This window comes from Rana temporaria, chromosome 8 (genome assembly GCF_905171775.1).
Source record: "Rana temporaria chromosome 8, aRanTem1.1, whole genome shotgun sequence".
Taxonomy (NCBI): domain Eukaryota; kingdom Metazoa; phylum Chordata; class Amphibia; order Anura; family Ranidae; genus Rana; species Rana temporaria.
In genome coordinates, this window is record NC_053496.1 from 184,740,343 (window position 1) to 184,757,834 (window position 17,492).

General features: G+C 46.9%; 2 protein-coding genes across 2 annotated transcripts in view; one reads left to right on the forward strand and one right to left on the reverse strand.

The window, feature by feature from the left end:
* LOC120909614 (zinc finger protein OZF-like) overlaps positions 1-17,492 on the reverse strand; it is a 713,034-nt gene that overhangs the window by 344,125 nt on the left and 351,417 nt on the right. The gene's annotated exons all lie outside the window — the stretch shown is intronic.
* LOC120909617 (oocyte zinc finger protein XlCOF6.1-like) lies at positions 15,923-17,376 on the forward strand. Its single transcript, XM_040321371.1, has one exon. It carries the CDS (start codon positions 15,929-15,931, stop codon positions 17,225-17,227), a length of 1,299 nt encoding a protein of 432 aa, XP_040177305.1. The 5' UTR covers positions 15,923-15,928; the 3' UTR covers positions 17,228-17,376.

Sequence of the window (17,492 nt, forward strand, 5' to 3'; positions counted from 1 at the left end):
GGGGTGATGGACACGGTTTCAGAAGAACCCAAGGATATGATGGAGGCACCTCATACCAGGAACCCACCAGAGAGATGTCCCCATCCTCTGTATTCCCGGGATTCCACACAGGAAGGTCACACCATCCCCCACCATCATCAGGTAGGTGAATTATCAATTATTGGTAGTTATGATTTACACACAATCATGTTTGTTATAATAAATGTTTTATTATATGTTTAGAGTGGAAACCTCTGGGATTTTAAAACTGTTATAAAAGAAGAATATAAAGAGGAGGATGAGGAGTATGATGTAATGAAGGAACTTTTTGAAGGACACCAGGATCTCGTTAAGGATGGTATGGTGGAACTACCTAATAGCAAGTCATCCCCAGAGAGATGTCCCCGTCCTCTGTATTCCCGGGATTCCACACAGGAAGGTCACACCATCCCCCACCATCATCAGGTAGGTTGAGTTGAGGGTCGGGAACATAAAGTGATTGAACACTCTGACATGTGGAGATGATGTGTGGACTCTACAAGATGATATTTTCTATGTGATCTCACATCATAAATACTTCTATGTTACAGATGTTATTTTCTGCCATTCTGTTGGTTTAGGGTGAAGATCTGATGATCATAAAAACTGAGTGTGACGCAGAAGAGACGTATGTGAGGGATGATCAGCAATATACGGAGGAGGCTGGAATGACGAGGACATTCATAGAGGAGGACACTCCTACAGAGATCAGCACAGGTGACCCATAATATATTCTTCTCTTACCTCTGCTCGGTTACTGCTCACTGATTGGTCCAGAGTAGGGCGGGAGCCGAGTGATATCAGCCAATAATAGGTTGATAATGGTCCCCTCTCTGTACTGATACCCGTCCTGGGGTTCAGCTGTCAGTATTAGGTTGTGTGTCACTCCTAGTTACAGTAGCACAGATATGATAACACAGATTGAGCCTTTCTTAGGTTGGTCCCTCTTCTTCCTGAAGACTTATAGATAAATGTTCCCATAAAATGTATTATAAAAAATCGTTAATTAATAAAACCAAGGAGGAAAAAAAAAGGATTGAAACACTTATCCATCCAGCTAAAAATACTACAGCAAGCTCCCTCTAGTGCTGCATCCTACCAGAAGCCTAGACCCATGGTCACTTGTTCTATGGTAAAGGGTCTGCAGGTCTGAACTTTGACCCTCTTGTTGATCAGAGATCACATGACCCAGTGCCTAGGCTTGTGGTTGTGTAAAGAGCACGCCCCTCCCAGTCCCCATTGGTTCCTGCTCTTCTGACAAGGCTGTGTAAATGTAGAAGTGATCTGGGAGGAGGACCAAAGGTTCTTTGATGGGGGGAAGAGTCCCAGCTGGTTGGGACCTCCACAGAGAACATCTCCTCACTCATATCTACCTGATCCAGATGGAATCTTGATGGAAGTGAACTAACCCTCTCAGATCTATTGATGATGTTTTTCTATTTTTCCAGGACACGCCATGGAGAAACCCTCAAAGGATCGTCTCACTTTATCTCCAGGTTGTAAAATGGAAGATGAGGACATCACAGGAGAATGTGGAGGAGAAAAGACAATGGATGGAGGACTTCACAGTGTGGATAGACCATGGAATCCCTCTGACTCTGAGCAACCTCGTACTGTGAGGGACGGTGCCGGGATTCAGGGGGAGGAGGAAAGTTCCTGTCCTGAATGTGGGCAAAGTTTTAGCTCTGAATTTAGTCTTTTTACACATCGGAGATCTCACATGGAGGAAAAACCGAATTTCTGTTCTGAGTGTGGGAAATGTTTTCCCAATAAATCAGAACTGGACAGACATCGAAGATCTCACACGGGAGAGAAGCCGTATTCCTGTTCTCAGTGCTGGAAACATTTTTCACAGAAGGCCCATCTACTTACACATCAGAGATTGCACACTGGGGAAAAGCCGTATTCCTGCCACGAGTGTGGGAAATGTTTTTCAGCTAAGGCCAATTTTTTGAGACATCAAAAATATCACACACTGGAGAAGCCGTATTTTTGTTCTGATTGCGGGAAATGTTTTCTTTCTCAATCAGCCCTGGCCAGACATTACAGCTCTCACACAGGGGATAAGTCCTATTCTTGTTCTGAGTGCATGAAATTTTTTTCAAGCAGGAGCCATCTATCTAGACATCAGAAATTGCACACTGGTGAAAAGCCGTATTCCTGCTATGAGTGTGGGAAATCTTTTTCAGAGAAGGACCATTTTTTGAGGCATCAGAGATCTCACACGGGGGAGAAGCCGTATCCCTGCCCTGAGTGCGGGAAATGTTTTGCCAATAAATCAGAACTGACCAGACATTATAGATCTCACACAGGAGAGAAGCCGTATTCTTGTCCTGAATGTGGGAAAATTTTCTCACAGAGGACCCATCTATCCACACATATGAGATCGCACACTGGTGAAAAGCCGTATTCCTGCCATGCGTGTGGGAAATGTTTTACAAATAAGGCCACTCTTTTGAGACATCAGAAATCTTGCATGGGGGAGAAGCCGTATTCTTGCCCTGAGTGTGGAAACTGTTATACCCAGAAATCAGATCTTGTTAAACATCAAAGATCTCACACAGGTGAAAAGCCGTATTCCTGTCCTGAGTGTGGGAAATGTTTTTCCCAGAAGTCCCATCTTTACAGACACCAGAGAATCCACAGAACCATTGAGGTGAATTAGTGTCCTGAGTGTGGGAAATGTCTTCTATATGGAACATATGTTGCCGTACATCAGAGATCCTCTAGGAGAGAGAAGGAGGGGGGGGGTGTCACTGCTGGTTGGGTCCCTCTAGGAGAGAGAAGGAGGGGGGGGTGTCACTGCTGGTTGGGTCCCTCTAGGAGAGAGAAGGAGGGGGTGTCACTGCTGGTTGGGTCCCTCTAGGAGAGAGAAGGAGGGGGTGTCACTGCTGGTTGGGTCCCTCTAGGAGAGAGAAGGAGGGGGTGTCACTGCTGGTTGGGTCCCTCTAGGAGAGAGAAGGAGGGGGTGTCACTGCTGGTTGGATCCCTCTAGGAGAGAGAAGGAGGGGGTGTCACTGCTGGTTGGGTCCCTCTAGGGGAGAGTGTCACTGCTGGTTGGGTCCCTCTAGGAGAGAGAAGGAGGGGGTGTCACTGCTGGTTGGGTCCCTCTAGGAGAGAGAAGGAGGGGGGTGTCACTGCTGGTTGGGGTTCCTCTAGGAGAGAGAAGGAGGGGGTGTCACTGCTGGTTGGGTTCCTCTAGGAGAGAGAAGGAGGGGGTGTCACTGCCGGTTGGGTCCCTCTAGGAGAGTGAAGGAGGGGGTGTCACTGCTGGTTGGGTCCCTCTAGGAGAGAGAAGGAGGGGGTGTCACCGCTGGTTGGGTCCTTCTAGGAGAGAGAAGGAGGGGGTGTCGCTGCTGGTCGGGGTTCCTCTAGGAGAGAGAAGAAGGGGGTGTCACTTCTGGTTGGGTCCCTCTAGGAGAGAGAAGGAGGGGGTGTCACTGCCGGTTGGGTCCCTCTAGGAGAGTGAAGGAGGGGGTGTCACTGCTGGTTGGGTTCCTCTAGGAAAGAGAAGAAGGGGGTGTCACTTCTGGTTGGGTCCCTCTAGGTGAGAGAAGGAGGGGGTGTCACTGTGGGTTGGGTCCCTCTGGGAGAGAGAAGGAGGGGTGTCACTGCTGGTTGGGTCCCTCTGGGAGAGAGAAGGAGGGGGTGTCACTGCGGGTTGGGTCCCTCTGGGAGAGAGAAGGAGGGGGTGTCACTGCTGGTTGGGTTCCTCTAGGAGAGAGAAGGAGGGGGTGTCACTGCTGGTTGGGTCCCTCTAGGAGAGAGAAGGAGGGGGTGTCACTGCTGGTTGGGTCCCTCTAGGAGAGAGAAGGAGGGGGTGTCACTGGTGGTTGGGTTCCTCTAGGAGAGAGAAGGGGGGGGGGGTGTCATTGCTGGTTGGGTTCCTCTAGGAGAGAGAAGGGGGGGGGGGGTGTCACTGCTGGTTGGGTCCCTCTACCAGTGTAGTCTGATCTCTCCTGATCTTCAGCAGAAGCTTCAAAGGAAAACGTCATGGTGAGCGAGGAACTAGATATTGTTTGTGAATGAAGAGAAGGGGAGATCAGACTACATGACAGGACTGACCATTTTAGTGCAGTAGTTATCAGCTTGCGGAAGAATCTTAATTTGCTTGGAGAGAGCCGCCTGCTGGTAGAAAGTGGGAAACATGAGATTAACTGATGTAAAATTTTATATTTAAGTGATAACATTTTTTTAATATGAAACAAATGAAGATTAGAAGTTTCCATGCTCAAACTCATGATATTCTTTGTAAGTTGATTGATAAAAGTCGGCCTTCAGATCTGTATGATAAAATGTTCTTCTCTTTTCCTTTATTCCTTTTTCTAACACTAGTAAGGCCCATCCTGTAGGTTTTAGTCTTAATCTTGTGTCTTAGTAGTTTTGGTTTTACCGGCTTGTAGTTGTTGGAACAGCCGACTCCCCCTTCTCATAAATCTCAGGACCTCTGTAGTAGACTCCAATGATAAGTCCATCAGTTCATAGACCCGTCTATCATTCCCCCCGTAATTCCTCCTCTGCACCATCACCACCTCCATCCACATCACCACCTCCAACCACAAGATCATCTTTCTTCCTCACTTTCACATCACACCTAACATAGAGGACCCCCCCTCCATCTCTTCTATATCCTGTGTCCCTCTAAACAAGAGGATCAGCATGAATACAAACAGCCCAGTCTTGTGAAGAGTCAAGCCGTGTTTCTGAAACACCAACTATGTTCTCATTCCCGTCTATCATTCCTCCCGTAATTCCTCCTCCGCACCATCACAACCTCCAACCACAAGTTCCTCTTTCTTCCTCCCTTTCACAGCACATCTAACATAGAGGACCCCCTCCATCTCTTCTATATCCCATGTCCCTCTAAACAAGAGGATCGGCATGAATACAAACAGCCCAGTCTTGTGAGGAGTCAAGCCGTGTTTCTGGAACACCAACCACATCTCCAACCACAAGATCATCTTTCTTCTTCACTTTCACATCACATCTAACATAGAGAAACCCCCCCTCCATCTTTTCTATGTCCTGTGTCCCTCTAAACAAGAGGATCAGCATGAATACAAACAGCCCAGTCTTGTGAGGAGTCAAGCCGTGTTTCTGGAACACCAACTACATTCTTATCACTGAGCCATCAACATCTCCCATTCTGCTCAGCAGGTTTCTGGATTCTGTGTATTAATATTCGTTGTTATCTTGCAATGTAATTTTGTTTAAACTTTATGATTGAGGAAATTCACTGGTTTATCCTGCTGGTGGTAACATGCAAAAGTCGCAGAACTCCACCTTGTTTAGATCAGGCTTCTTACAAACTATCCTGTTAGCTTTTCATGCTGCTCAATTTTTAAAGGTATTGATGTTGGACAGACTCTAATGCTGCGTACACACGGTCGGAATTTCCAGCAGAAAAAGTCCGATGGGAGCTTTTCATCAGATATTCCGACCGTGTGTATGCCCAGGTTTTTTCTGCCGGAATTTCCGACACACTTCGAGAGCAGGTTCTCCATTTTCCCGTCGGAAATTCCGACTGAGTTTTTCCCGTTGGAAAGTTTGGCCGTGTGTACGCGGCATTACCCTTCATCAATACTCTCTGGAGGTGTCTATTTTGTGAGGAGTTCTTGCCTACTGAAGTGGCCACAGGTCATGTGGACCAGACTGTTCTGATGGCTGATGGGCCAGGGTTTAGGATCTTCAACATCAGTGTATCATCCCGATCATAGAAAGTACAAACACTGTTAGTAAAGAAAAAATATTGCGCTTATTTTGATGGAAAAGCAGCGATCAAAAGTGTTATACCACACAGACAATAATGCAAAAAGGAAGAGATTGCGCTAAATTAATGATCAATAAATAATAAGTGAGTAAAAAGTTCAAATAGGTAATCAGTCCCGCCACACAGGCAAATTCATATGAACAATCTCCCGAGTGAAACACTGAATCGACAAAAGAAATGTGCCCAAGTCCTGTCGTGACGAAACGTAGGGAGGCGGCATTCTGACGTCACCGCGCATCTTCTACCCGGATACGGGCTGGCCGGCTTGTTTTTATGCTCCATGTTTGCTGACTATATGTAAGTGCATTTTCACTTGATTTTACCAATTAAAGAAGTTTTTACGCTATGTGAATCCCTTCTGTTTTTGCATACCCCTGGATGGTTCATCGGGAGTACTTATCCAACGTAAGGACACAGTTTATCAGGATTTCAGCCCTGTGGCTTCCTATGGGATACTATCCATCCTTGTCTCTTATCACGCCATATTTGATCTCTTATAATTTGGAGATCAATTCCATCCGGTAAGAGGCTTTTATAACCTTGGTGGAGGACCTTTCCTTTCAAGCACTTTTCTTTTGTGGATTCAGTGTTTCACTCGGGAGATTGTTCATATGAATTTGCCTGTGTGGCGGGACTGATTACCTATTTGAACTTTTTACTCACTTATTATTTATTGATCATTAATTTAGCGCGATCTCTTCCTTTTTGCAAAGTACAAACACTGCATGACTGCCATGGGGTAGCATCTGACCCTTGGGCATTCTGTACAACCAGGACTTGCCATTGTATATCTGCATGTTGCTCACAATGTGTACTATCACAAGGGGTAATATCCTTCTCCCGTTGACTAATTGGGTTTTACTGGAGACGAAACAGGCAGGGGTGGTCTTCTGTGCAAAATAGTGGTGCTGGCAGTCCGTTTTCTCAAAAGAAAATCTCAAAATAATGCTGAATGGGTACTTGCCACTGTGGTGTAGCATAGGCCACAAACAAAATGTGCATTAGAGCCTGGGGCGGGGGAGTGGCTGCTTGTTGAGTGGGGAAACGAGGGGACATTTTTTGAAATGTGTTATGTCAATAGTCTCTTCTTCCAGGCGCTTTGTTCCCAATATACAAGATTTAGGCTTTCTTCATAATTACAAAGGGGCAGATCCACAAAGATCTGCCCCGGCGCAGCGTATCTGAGATACGCTACGCCGCCGTAACTTACTTTTTTTGTTTTTGAATCCTGGAAGAATTTGCGCCGTAAGTTACGGCGGCGTAGTGTATCTCTCGCGGCGTAACGGCGCCTAATTCAAATCGGCGAGTAGGGGGGTGTGTTTCATTTAAATGAAGCGCGTCCCCGCGCCGAACGAACTGCGCATGCGCCGTCCCTAAATTTCCCGCCGTGCATTGCGCTAAATGACGTCGCAAGGACGTCATTTTTTTGGACGTAAATTACGTCCATCCCGATTCACGGACATCTTACGTAAACAAAAAAAGTTTTTTCAAATTAAACGCGGGAACGACAGCCATTCTTAACATAGCAGGTTTAACTATACGCCACCAAACAGCAGCTTTAACTATACGCCGGAAAAAGCAGACTAGAGACGACGTAAAAGAATGCGGCGGCCGCTCGTACCTTCGTGGATCGTCGGAAATAGCTAATTTGCATACTCGACGCAGATTACGACGGGAACGCCACCCAGCGGACCCAGAAGAATTGCATCTTAGATCTGAAGGCGTACAAAGACGTACACCTGTCGGATCTAACCCAGATGCCGTCGTATCTTGTTTTGAGGATTCAAAACAAAGATACGACGCGGGAAATTTGAAAGTACGCCGGCGTATCAGTAGATACGCCGGCGTACTCGCTTTGTGGATCTGCCCTAAAGTTTATTCTTCAAGAAGGACAGGCAAAACGACAATGCTTACATATTGGCAGCTGATAACACATGGCAAGACGGTAATTCAGATGGTTTCAGAATTAGATGGTACATCTCTCTGCTGGGCTTCCATAGTGAAAGCTTCCTGCTGGGTGGGCTTCCTACCCCCATCTCCCTGTAGGGTCGGGTGACCCCCAGAGTTCCTTAGCTAGCTACTCACACCACATGGATTCTTATACTGTTTTAAAAGCCGAGCAAAGCATATTTTCTTTTAGACTAGCTCCAAGAAAGGTGGTGAGCTCCTGTCACAAACGTAACACCCACTTGTATATATTAAGCAGCACATCTCCACCCATTGTCTTGACGTAGAACTCCAAAAATACATGTAACCTATGACCTTCGTCTGTCCTCAACAAACCTCAAAATGGCCATGTTTAAATATTAATTCTCAGAAACCTTTATCACATAAAATAGTAGTAAATTCAAAATCTAACACTGCTATGTACCCTTGAAAATAGCTTGATGAAATGAGTAGGTTGAAATGCTTCGGGAGGCAAACAGTTAACCTGGTTTCCCACACTTTCTGCTGAGCTCTGCCTCTTTCACTAATGCTAATAATCAAAAGGGGGAGGGCTCTGCCCAGTCTGCACAGGAGAGAAGACACAGCATGTACCGTATTTATTGGGGTATAGCGCGCACCCCTAAAGTTGCCCGAAATTCCTGTGGAAAAAAGATTTTTTGTACTTACAGTTTTGGTGTCTTCCGGCGTCCGTCTGCGGCTTCGGGTGTCCTCTTCGTCGGGTGCGGCGTCCTTCCTGCTCGTTTCCTACGCCGAGTTTGAATACTGCGCCGACATACACAGAGCGCAGTGCACTCGTGTATGGTCGGGCAGGCTCGGTTACTCTCGCGCTGACGTCCTGTACGTCCAGGACGTCAGCGCGAGAGGAGCCGAGACTGCCTGACTATACACGAGTGTACTGCGCTCGGTATATGTCGGCGCAGTATTCAAACTCGGCGCGGGGAGGCGGGTATCGGCGTATATCGCGCACCCACGATTTTGCCCTGATTTTCAGGGCAAAAAAGTGCGCGGTATACGCCGATAAATACGGTAATCTCCAGCCACTACACAGCTGCTAGAGAGAGCCTCACTTTTCTCTAGGAACCTTCCACATGTAGCAAGATTGCTGGGACTCAAGTTCACCCTGAAGAACACCAACTGCTGGATACTGCGAAGATAGATTAAACCAGTTCAGAACTCCTTCCTGTGCAGGTATGCTGAGGCAGCCACAAGCCTGTGTTAGGGACTGGGGACGCTAAGGAAAGACTGAGCACTTTGTTTTGGAACTGTTATGCTGAGAGTTAATCAGCACCACATAGTGAACATTTAGAGGACAATTACGACTATGTAATAGGGTGACCACATTTCCAAACTGCCATTCAGGGACACACCCCCTCTCTCACCTTCCCCAAAGAAAGATGAGGGGGCGGGGGGTAATGTAGTCTCGGGGGTTGACGAAAAAATAAATTACTCAAAAAAAGGGTAATCAATGGTCGGACTTTAGAGGCAAAACAGACAGGAATATCGAAAAATATATAGTTTTATTACAAAAGTAGAAAATATGCAAAACAACTCAATATACAAAAATAAAAACCATACAGGATGTAGAGTATGAGAAATATTCCCTATGCGTGGCCTACACGTTTCGCCGTGAGGCTTCTTCAGGACGAGCAAAAGAAGGTAATAGTGGAAAAATACATTTCACTATCTGAAATGAAATATATTATATTAACATACTAAAAGTAAAATAAATGTAATGTTAAAAAAAAAAAAAAAAGGAAACACATGAACATGCATTATGGTTCTCACATATTACCTTGAAGTTATGCCTGGCAGCGCCGCCCCTAGCAATCAGTTCCGCAAATGTAGTTATTAGTTAGTAGGGGGTGGCTGTGTCCTCTATTTCATTCCGGGACATTGTATTGTCCCGGAATGAAGGTGCCCGGGACCCGGGACAGACATGTCAATTGCAGGACAGTCCCGGGCAATCCGGGACATGTGGGCACCCTACTATGTAATCATGTATGCTGCAAGATTTTTATATTATAAAGTGCTGAGCAACCTGTTAGCGCTGTATAAATTCTGTATAATATTAAAGATCGAAGGAGCTGAAATCTCCCTGCTCATCCCAATCTGTAATATATTTCTCTCCCTCTTGGTGGGCATGGAGATGACCCCATATACCATCTATAACAGTGGTTCTCAACCTTTCTAGTTCCGTGACCCCTTAATAATATTTCACAAATTGTGGGGACCCCTAACAGTAAAATTATTTTCGTATCGTGGAACCCACCATACTACAGTGGTGTCCTGCAGCAGTGACACCTATGCTGAAATCAGGAGATAGGGTCTCCTTCAGCCCCTCCCACTTCACTTTCCTCACCAGTCAGCTGACCTCTAGTCTCTGCCCCCCAGCCATGCTGTGAACTGAATGAGTAGCTGCAAAGAGGCTGAGTGGGTGGCCGCAGGCTCTAGGAAAAGGTTGGGAGAGTGCTGTGGGCTTCAGAAACAGGCCAGGATTTGGTGACCCCTGGCAAATCATCATTTGACCCCCGAGGGGGTCCCGACTCCCAGGTTGAGAACCACTGATCTATAAGGATATACGGCCAGATTCGCAGTACAAGTACGCTGGCGTATCTACTGATACTCCGGCGTACTTTCAAATTTGCCGCGTCGTATCTTTAGTTTGAATCCTCAAACCAAGATACGACGGCTTTTGGCTTCGATCCGACAGGCGTACGGCTTCGTACGCCTTCGGATCGTAGGTGTAATACTTCGGCGCCCGCTGGGTGGAGTTTGCGTTTTCCGCGTCGGGTATGCCAATTAGCTTTTTACGGCGATCCACGAAGGTACGCGCGGTCGTCGCATTCTCTTACGTCGTCGCTAGTCGGCTTTTCCCAGCGTATAGTTAAAGCTGCTATTCTGTGGCGTATAGATAGACTTGCCATGTTAAAGTATGGCCGTCGTTCCCGCGTCGAATTTAATTTTTTTTTTTGCGTAAGTCGTCCTTGAATAGGAAAAGACGTAACTCACGTCTACGTTTAAAAAATGACGTCGGTGCGACGTCATTTCGCGCAAAGCACGGCGAGAATTTTTGAAACGGAGCATGCGCATTTCAATCGGCGCGGGGACGCGCTTCATTTAAATGAATCACGCCCCCTACCCGCCCAATTTGAAATACGCGCCGAGAAATACACTACGCTGCCGTAACTTACGGTGCGAAATCTTCCTGGATTCGAAAGTGCGCCAGGTAAGATACGGCGGTGATACGCTGCGCCTGGGTAAATGTACCTGAATCTGGCCCATACAGTACATACACACACAGCACAAGGTTCACGCTACGAGATGTTTCTTTGCAGTTCCTCTGAGCTCCACAAGATGGTGATTTCACTTTTTCCCAGACAGGAAGTCTACATGGAATTCAGGAAGTGATGTCAGGTATAAATAGGACATCTCGTGAGAGGTGATTCAGAAGGAAGTAGAGAGGAGACATTGACGGAACTGGCAGCAGAGGAGGTAATAAGATCTTATCTTCTATTTACACCCAGTAACCCCCGTCATGTCCGTCCTCTTCCTCCATAGTCACTGTGACGTCTTTTATCTCCAGCAGATGATGATACGCACATATATAGTGTGGAAACCTAGATTAACAGAATTAACCACTTCCTGCCCGGCCTATAGCAGAAGGACGGACGGCCGGTGGTTTAGTTTACCTGAATGGGCGTCATTTAACGGCGGGGACACACAGCACAGTTATCTGTGGTGCGGCATGTCAGTCTGACACCGATCTTGGTAAAAAGCCTCTGACGGATGTTCTTTACCACGTGATCAGCCGTGTCCAATCACGGCTGCTCATGATGTAAACAGGAAGAGACGTTTATCGGCTTTTCCTCACTTGCAGACGCAAGTAGAGGAAAGGTGACCGGCGGTTCTCCTGACAGGGGGGTCTGCGCTGATTGTTTATCAGCTCTGCCCCCCCACGTATGCCCACCCAGGACCACCAGGTTGCCACCAGGACCATCAGGGATGGCCACCACACAGGACCACCAGGTATGCCACCTTAGACCACCAGGGATATGCCAATCAGTGCCCATTAAAAATGCATGCCAGTGCCACCTGTGATGCCTATCAGTGCCCAGCAGGCAGGGAAGGTCAGGAGAACACGCCAAAGGTTGGCGTATCAAGCGGACAGCGATAGTTAAGAGAACAAGCCAAGGTCGGTATATGGAATCAGACGTAGAGCACGCAGCAGGAACCACGCAAAAGTTGATCGCCAAAGCTGGCTTGTAGTGTTAGAGGCTGGGGTGGAGCCCCGCTGAGGGAAGATTACTTAAGTACACAGGCGAAAGGGTCACAGTCTCTAATGTAAACACAAGCAGGGAGGTAAACTGACAGACAGGGCCTGACACATTACTGCAGATTCATGACATCTCCACTATCCATCTATAGAGAAACCTGCATAGATCACATGATGGCACCAATGAGGATGGAGGAGGACCGGAGTCACATGACTGAGACGATACTAAACCTCACCCTGGAGATCATCTACCTGCTGACTGGAGAGGTGAGGAGGATTCTGAGAGGTCACATGACATCACTCTTATCTCTATTAATAAAACACAGACCTGACCGGAGAGGTGAGGAGGATTCTGGGAGATCACATGACATCACTCTTATCTCTATTAATAATACACAGACCTGACCGGAGAGGTGAGGAGGATTCTGGGAGATCACATGACATCACTCTTATCTCTATTAATAAAACACAGACCTGACCGGAGAGGTGAGGAGGATTCTGGGAGGTCACATGACATCACTCTTATCTCTATTAATAAAACACAGACCTGACCGGAGAGGTGAGGAGGATTCTGGGAGGTCACATGACATCACTCTTATCTCTATTAATAAAACACAGACCTGACCGGAGAGGTGAGGAGGATTCTGGGAGGTCACATGACATCACTCTTATCTCTATTAATAAAACACAGACCTAACCGGAGAGGTGAGGAGGATTCTGGGAGGTCACATGGCATCACTCTTATCTCTATTAATAAAACACAGACCTGACCGGAGAGGTGAGGAGGATTCTGGGAGGTCACATGACATCACTCTTATCTCTATTAATAATACACAGACCTGACCGGAGAGGTGAGGAGGATTCTGGGAAGTCACATGACATCACTCTTATCTCTATTAATAAAACACAGACCTGACCGGAGAGGTGAGGAGGATTCTGGGAGGTCACATGACATCACTCTTATCTCTATTAATAAAACAGACCTGACCGGAGAGGTGAGGGGGATTCTGGGAGGTCACATGACATCACTCTTATCTCTATTAATAAAACACAGACCTGACCGGAGAGGTGAGGAGGATTCTGGGATTCTAACGTGATATTCCTATTGGTTCTCCAATACAGAGATTTCCTCTTGTGAAGTCAGGTGATCATATGACCATCACAGTGCCTCCATGTGACTCCCTAAAACCTGAGAGACACAACATGGAGAAGATTCTAGAAGTCACCAAGAAGATGATGGAGCTGCTGACAGGAGAGGTGAGGAGGATTCTGGGAATTCTGGGACATTATCCAGTAACAGACAAGGGGTGTGTCTGGATGGTGACTGTATCATTGTGTGTGTCAGGTTCCTATAAGGTGTCAGGATGTCACTGTCTATTTCTCCATGGAGGAGTGGGAGTATTTAGAAGGACACAAGGATCTCTACAAGGACCTCATGATGGACAATCAGCCGCCCCTCACATCACCGGGTAAGAGGAGACTTTATTGTAAAGGAGAGAGCAGTACGGAGGCTCCACCTAGATCCCCCATCATCTGATAAACACATAGAAACAATGTATTCAGTCAGTGTGTGTGTTTCCTACAGATGGATCCAGTAATGGGAGCCCACCAGAGAGATGTCCCCGTCCTCTGTATTCCCGGGATTCCACACAGGAAGGTCTCACCATCCCCCACTATCATCAGGTAGTTGAGGAAAAAATCACTGATTGATATAATTTATACACAAATGCAATTGTTATAATAAATGTCTTCTTATTTATTAAGAATGGAAACCTCGATGATTATAATATTGTTATTAAAGAAGAGTATAAAAAGGAGGATGAGGAATATGGTGAAGTGGAGATGAAGGAGTCTTCAAAAGAACCCAAGCATATGATGGAGCTACTTTGTAACAGGAACCCCCCAGAGAGATGTCCCTGTCCTCTGTATTCCGGGGATTCCACACAGGAAGGTCACACCATCCCCCACCATCATAAGGTAGGTGGAGTTGAGGGTCGGGAACATAAAGTGATTGAACACTCTGACATGTGGAGATGATGTGTGGACTCTACAAGATGATATTTTCTATGTGATCTCACATCATAAATACTTCGATGTTACAGATGTTATTTTCTGCCATTCTGTTGGTTTAGGGTGAAGATCTGATGATTGTGAAGGTTGAGGATGAAGAAGAGACTTATGTGAGGGATGATCAGCAATATACGGAGGAGGCTGGAATGACGAGGACATTCATAGAGGAGGACACTCCTACAGAGATCAGCACAGGTGACCCATAATATATTCTTCTCTTATCTCTGCTCTGTTACTGCTCACTGATTGGCCCAGAGTAGGGCGGGAGCCGAGTGATATTGTCCTGCATTTTAGATTTATTTTTTATTTTTTTTTAGAGTAGAATGGGCGCTGAGTGATAACATGAAACTCTATTAAACAATCTTGTTGCAATGAAAAGTAACGAGTAGTGATGAGAGAATTGGTGTCACGTACCTGATGGTGGTGAGCCCGATATAGCAGAAGGCGGCCTCCCTTACGGCTCCTACTCGTGGCCCCTGGTAAGGTAACAGAAGGTACAGGAGTGAGGAGTGGTACGAGTGCCTGGCAGAAACAACAGAGGTAGAGGTAGTCCGGACGTTCAGGAACTCCTCAGAAACTGGGAAATAGGAGCTGAAGCAGCTGGATCATTGGAACGGAACCAGGAACAAGCGGGCACAGTTCAGCAGACTGGAACAGCTTGGACTGGAACCAGGAGCAGACATGATGGTCAGACAGGCCGGGTCGGTTATCAAGGGGGTCGGCGAGGTGCAGGCAGAAGAGTAGTCAGAACAGGCCAGGGATCAGGTGCAGGCTAGGGTGACCACGTGTCCCGGATTGCCTGGGACAGTCCCGCATTTTGCAGGTCTGTCCCGGGCACATTCATTCCAGGACAATACAGTGTCCCGGAATGAAACTGACACAGCCACCCCCCAAGTCAAACTAATGCCCCGAAAAAAGGCCACCACATCACCACTTTACTCACTGACAGTACTTGTCCTGGCTGGGAATGCCTGGAGAAGCACAATCCCGCCCCCTGTTTGTGATTGGAGAAATCATTAATCCCCCCCTCTTGTGTCCAATCACTGTGCTGAGATTCGTTACAGCACAAGCTGATTTTTGGGAAGGGGGGTGTCCCTGAATGGTAGTTTGGAAATGTGGTCACCCTAGGGCAGGCGGATGGCGGGGTCTATCACAGGTTAAGTCACAGATCAGGTTTCAGGTACACAAACACTGTAGAGCAGACAGCGGGGACTGTATGTGACAAGCAGGCTTAAATAGCGCGCCTGGCGCCAACAGAGGTGCGGGCGCGTGTGCGGTTCTGGCAGGATCTTCATGACAATTGGTCTGGGTTCAGTTCACGAGAAGATTCCTGCACAACACCAGAAATCGGCCAACTCAGAAGCTTCGGGAACCCATTGATGTTTATGGGAGCCTATTTTTGTATTTCTCTTCTGGCTCCCCCCAGCGTACTATCCATTAATAAGCAGAAAGTTTTAAATTAGCTAAATTATTGAGGCCCTTTGACTGAAGAGGTGACGAGTCCCAGCTGGTAGAAATCCTATGGTCACTTGTTCTATGGTAAAGGGTCTTCAAGTCTGAACTTTGACCCTCTTGTCTATCAGAGATCACTAGGCTTGTGGTTGTATAAAGAGCACGCCCCTCCCAGCCCCCATTGGTTCCTGCTCTTCTGACAAGGCTGTGTAAATGTAGAAGTGATCTGGTAGGAGGACCAAAGGTTCTTTGATGGGGGGAAGAGTCCCAGCTGGTTGGGACCTCCGCAGAGAACATCTCCTCACTCATATCTCCCTGATCCAGATGGAATCTTGATGGAAGTGAACTAACCCTCTCATATCTATTGATGATGTTTTTCTATTTTTCCAGGACACGCCATGGAGAAACCCTCAAAGGATCGTCTCACTTTATCTCCAGGTTGTAAAATGGAAGATGAGGACATCACAGGAGATTGTGGAGGAGAAAAGACAATGAGCTCCACTATGGATGGAGGACTTCACAGTGTGGAGAGACCATGGAATCCCTCTGAGCAACCTCGTACTGTGGGGGATGGGGCCGGGATTCAGGGGGAGGAGACATTTCCCTGTAATGATTTTGGGGGAAGTTTTAGCTCTGCATCTGATCTTATAATACATCAGAGATCTCACACGGGTGAAAAACTTAATTGCTGTTCAGAGTGCGGTAAATGTTTTCCCCATAAATCAGGACTAGTCCGACATCAGAGATCTCACACAGGGGCAAAGCCGTATTCCTGTCCTGAGTGTAGGAAAACATTTTCGCAGAAGACCGGTCTTTGCACACATCGGAGATCGCATACTGGTGAAAAGCCGTATTCCTGCCATGAGTGCGGGAAATGTTTTTCACATCAGGCCAGTTTTTTGAGACATCAGAGATCTCACACAGGGGAGAAGCCGCATTCTTGCCCTGAGTGTGGAAAATGTTATACACGGAAATCAGTACTTGCTATACATCAAAGATCTCACACGGGGGAGAAGCCGTTTTCCTGTTCTGAGTGCGGGAAATGTTTTTCATATAAAGCTGACCTGGCCAGACATTACAGAACTCACACAGGGGAGAAGCCGCATTCCTGCCCCACGTGCGGGAAATGTTTTCAAAACAGATCAGACCTTGTTAAACATCTAAGATCTCACACAGGGGAGAAGCCGTATTCCTGCCCTGAGTGCGGGAAAACATTTTCGCAGAGGACCCATCTATCTACACATCAGAGAGTGCACACTGGTGTAAAGCCATATTCTTGCCTTGAGTGTGGGAAATATTTTGCAGATAAGGCCAATTTTTCGAGACATCAGAGATCTCACACGGGCGAGAAGCCATATTCCTGCTCTGAGTGCGGGAAATGTTTTCAAGAGAAATCAGACCTTGGTAAACACCAAAGATCTCACACAGGTGAGAAGCTGCATTCCTGCCCTGAGTGTGGGAAATGTTATACATGGAAATCAGACCTTGTTATACATCAAAGGTCTCACACAGGGGAGAAACCATATCCTTGTCCTGACTGCGGGAAATGTTTTTTCCATAAATCAGATCTGGGAAGACATTGCAGATCTCACACAGGGGAGAGGCCGTATTCCTGTCCTGAGTGCGGGAAAAGTTTTTTACAGAAGGCCCATCTTTACAGACATCAGAGAACCCACACAACCGTTGAGGTGTATTAGTGTCCTGAGTGTGGGAAATGTCTTCTATATGGATCATCTTTTGCCGTACATCAGAGATCTCACACTGGGAAGAAGCTCACCTTGATAGACACCTCAGAAAACACGTGGCTGAGCGCTCCTCTGATCTTTATCATGGAAGAAACACTTTATAAGGAAATCAGAGATCACTAAAGACTTCAAAGTTCTGTCTGGCTTCCTCTGCTAGGAGAGAGAATGAGGGGGTGTCACTGCTGGTTGGGTTCCTCTAGGAGAGAGAAGGAGGGGG

Coding starts and splice junctions, on each gene's coding strand:
- LOC120909617 (XM_040321371.1), top strand. CDS start 15,929: ATGGAGAAACCCTCAAAGGATCGTCTCACTTTATCTCCAGGTTGTAAA.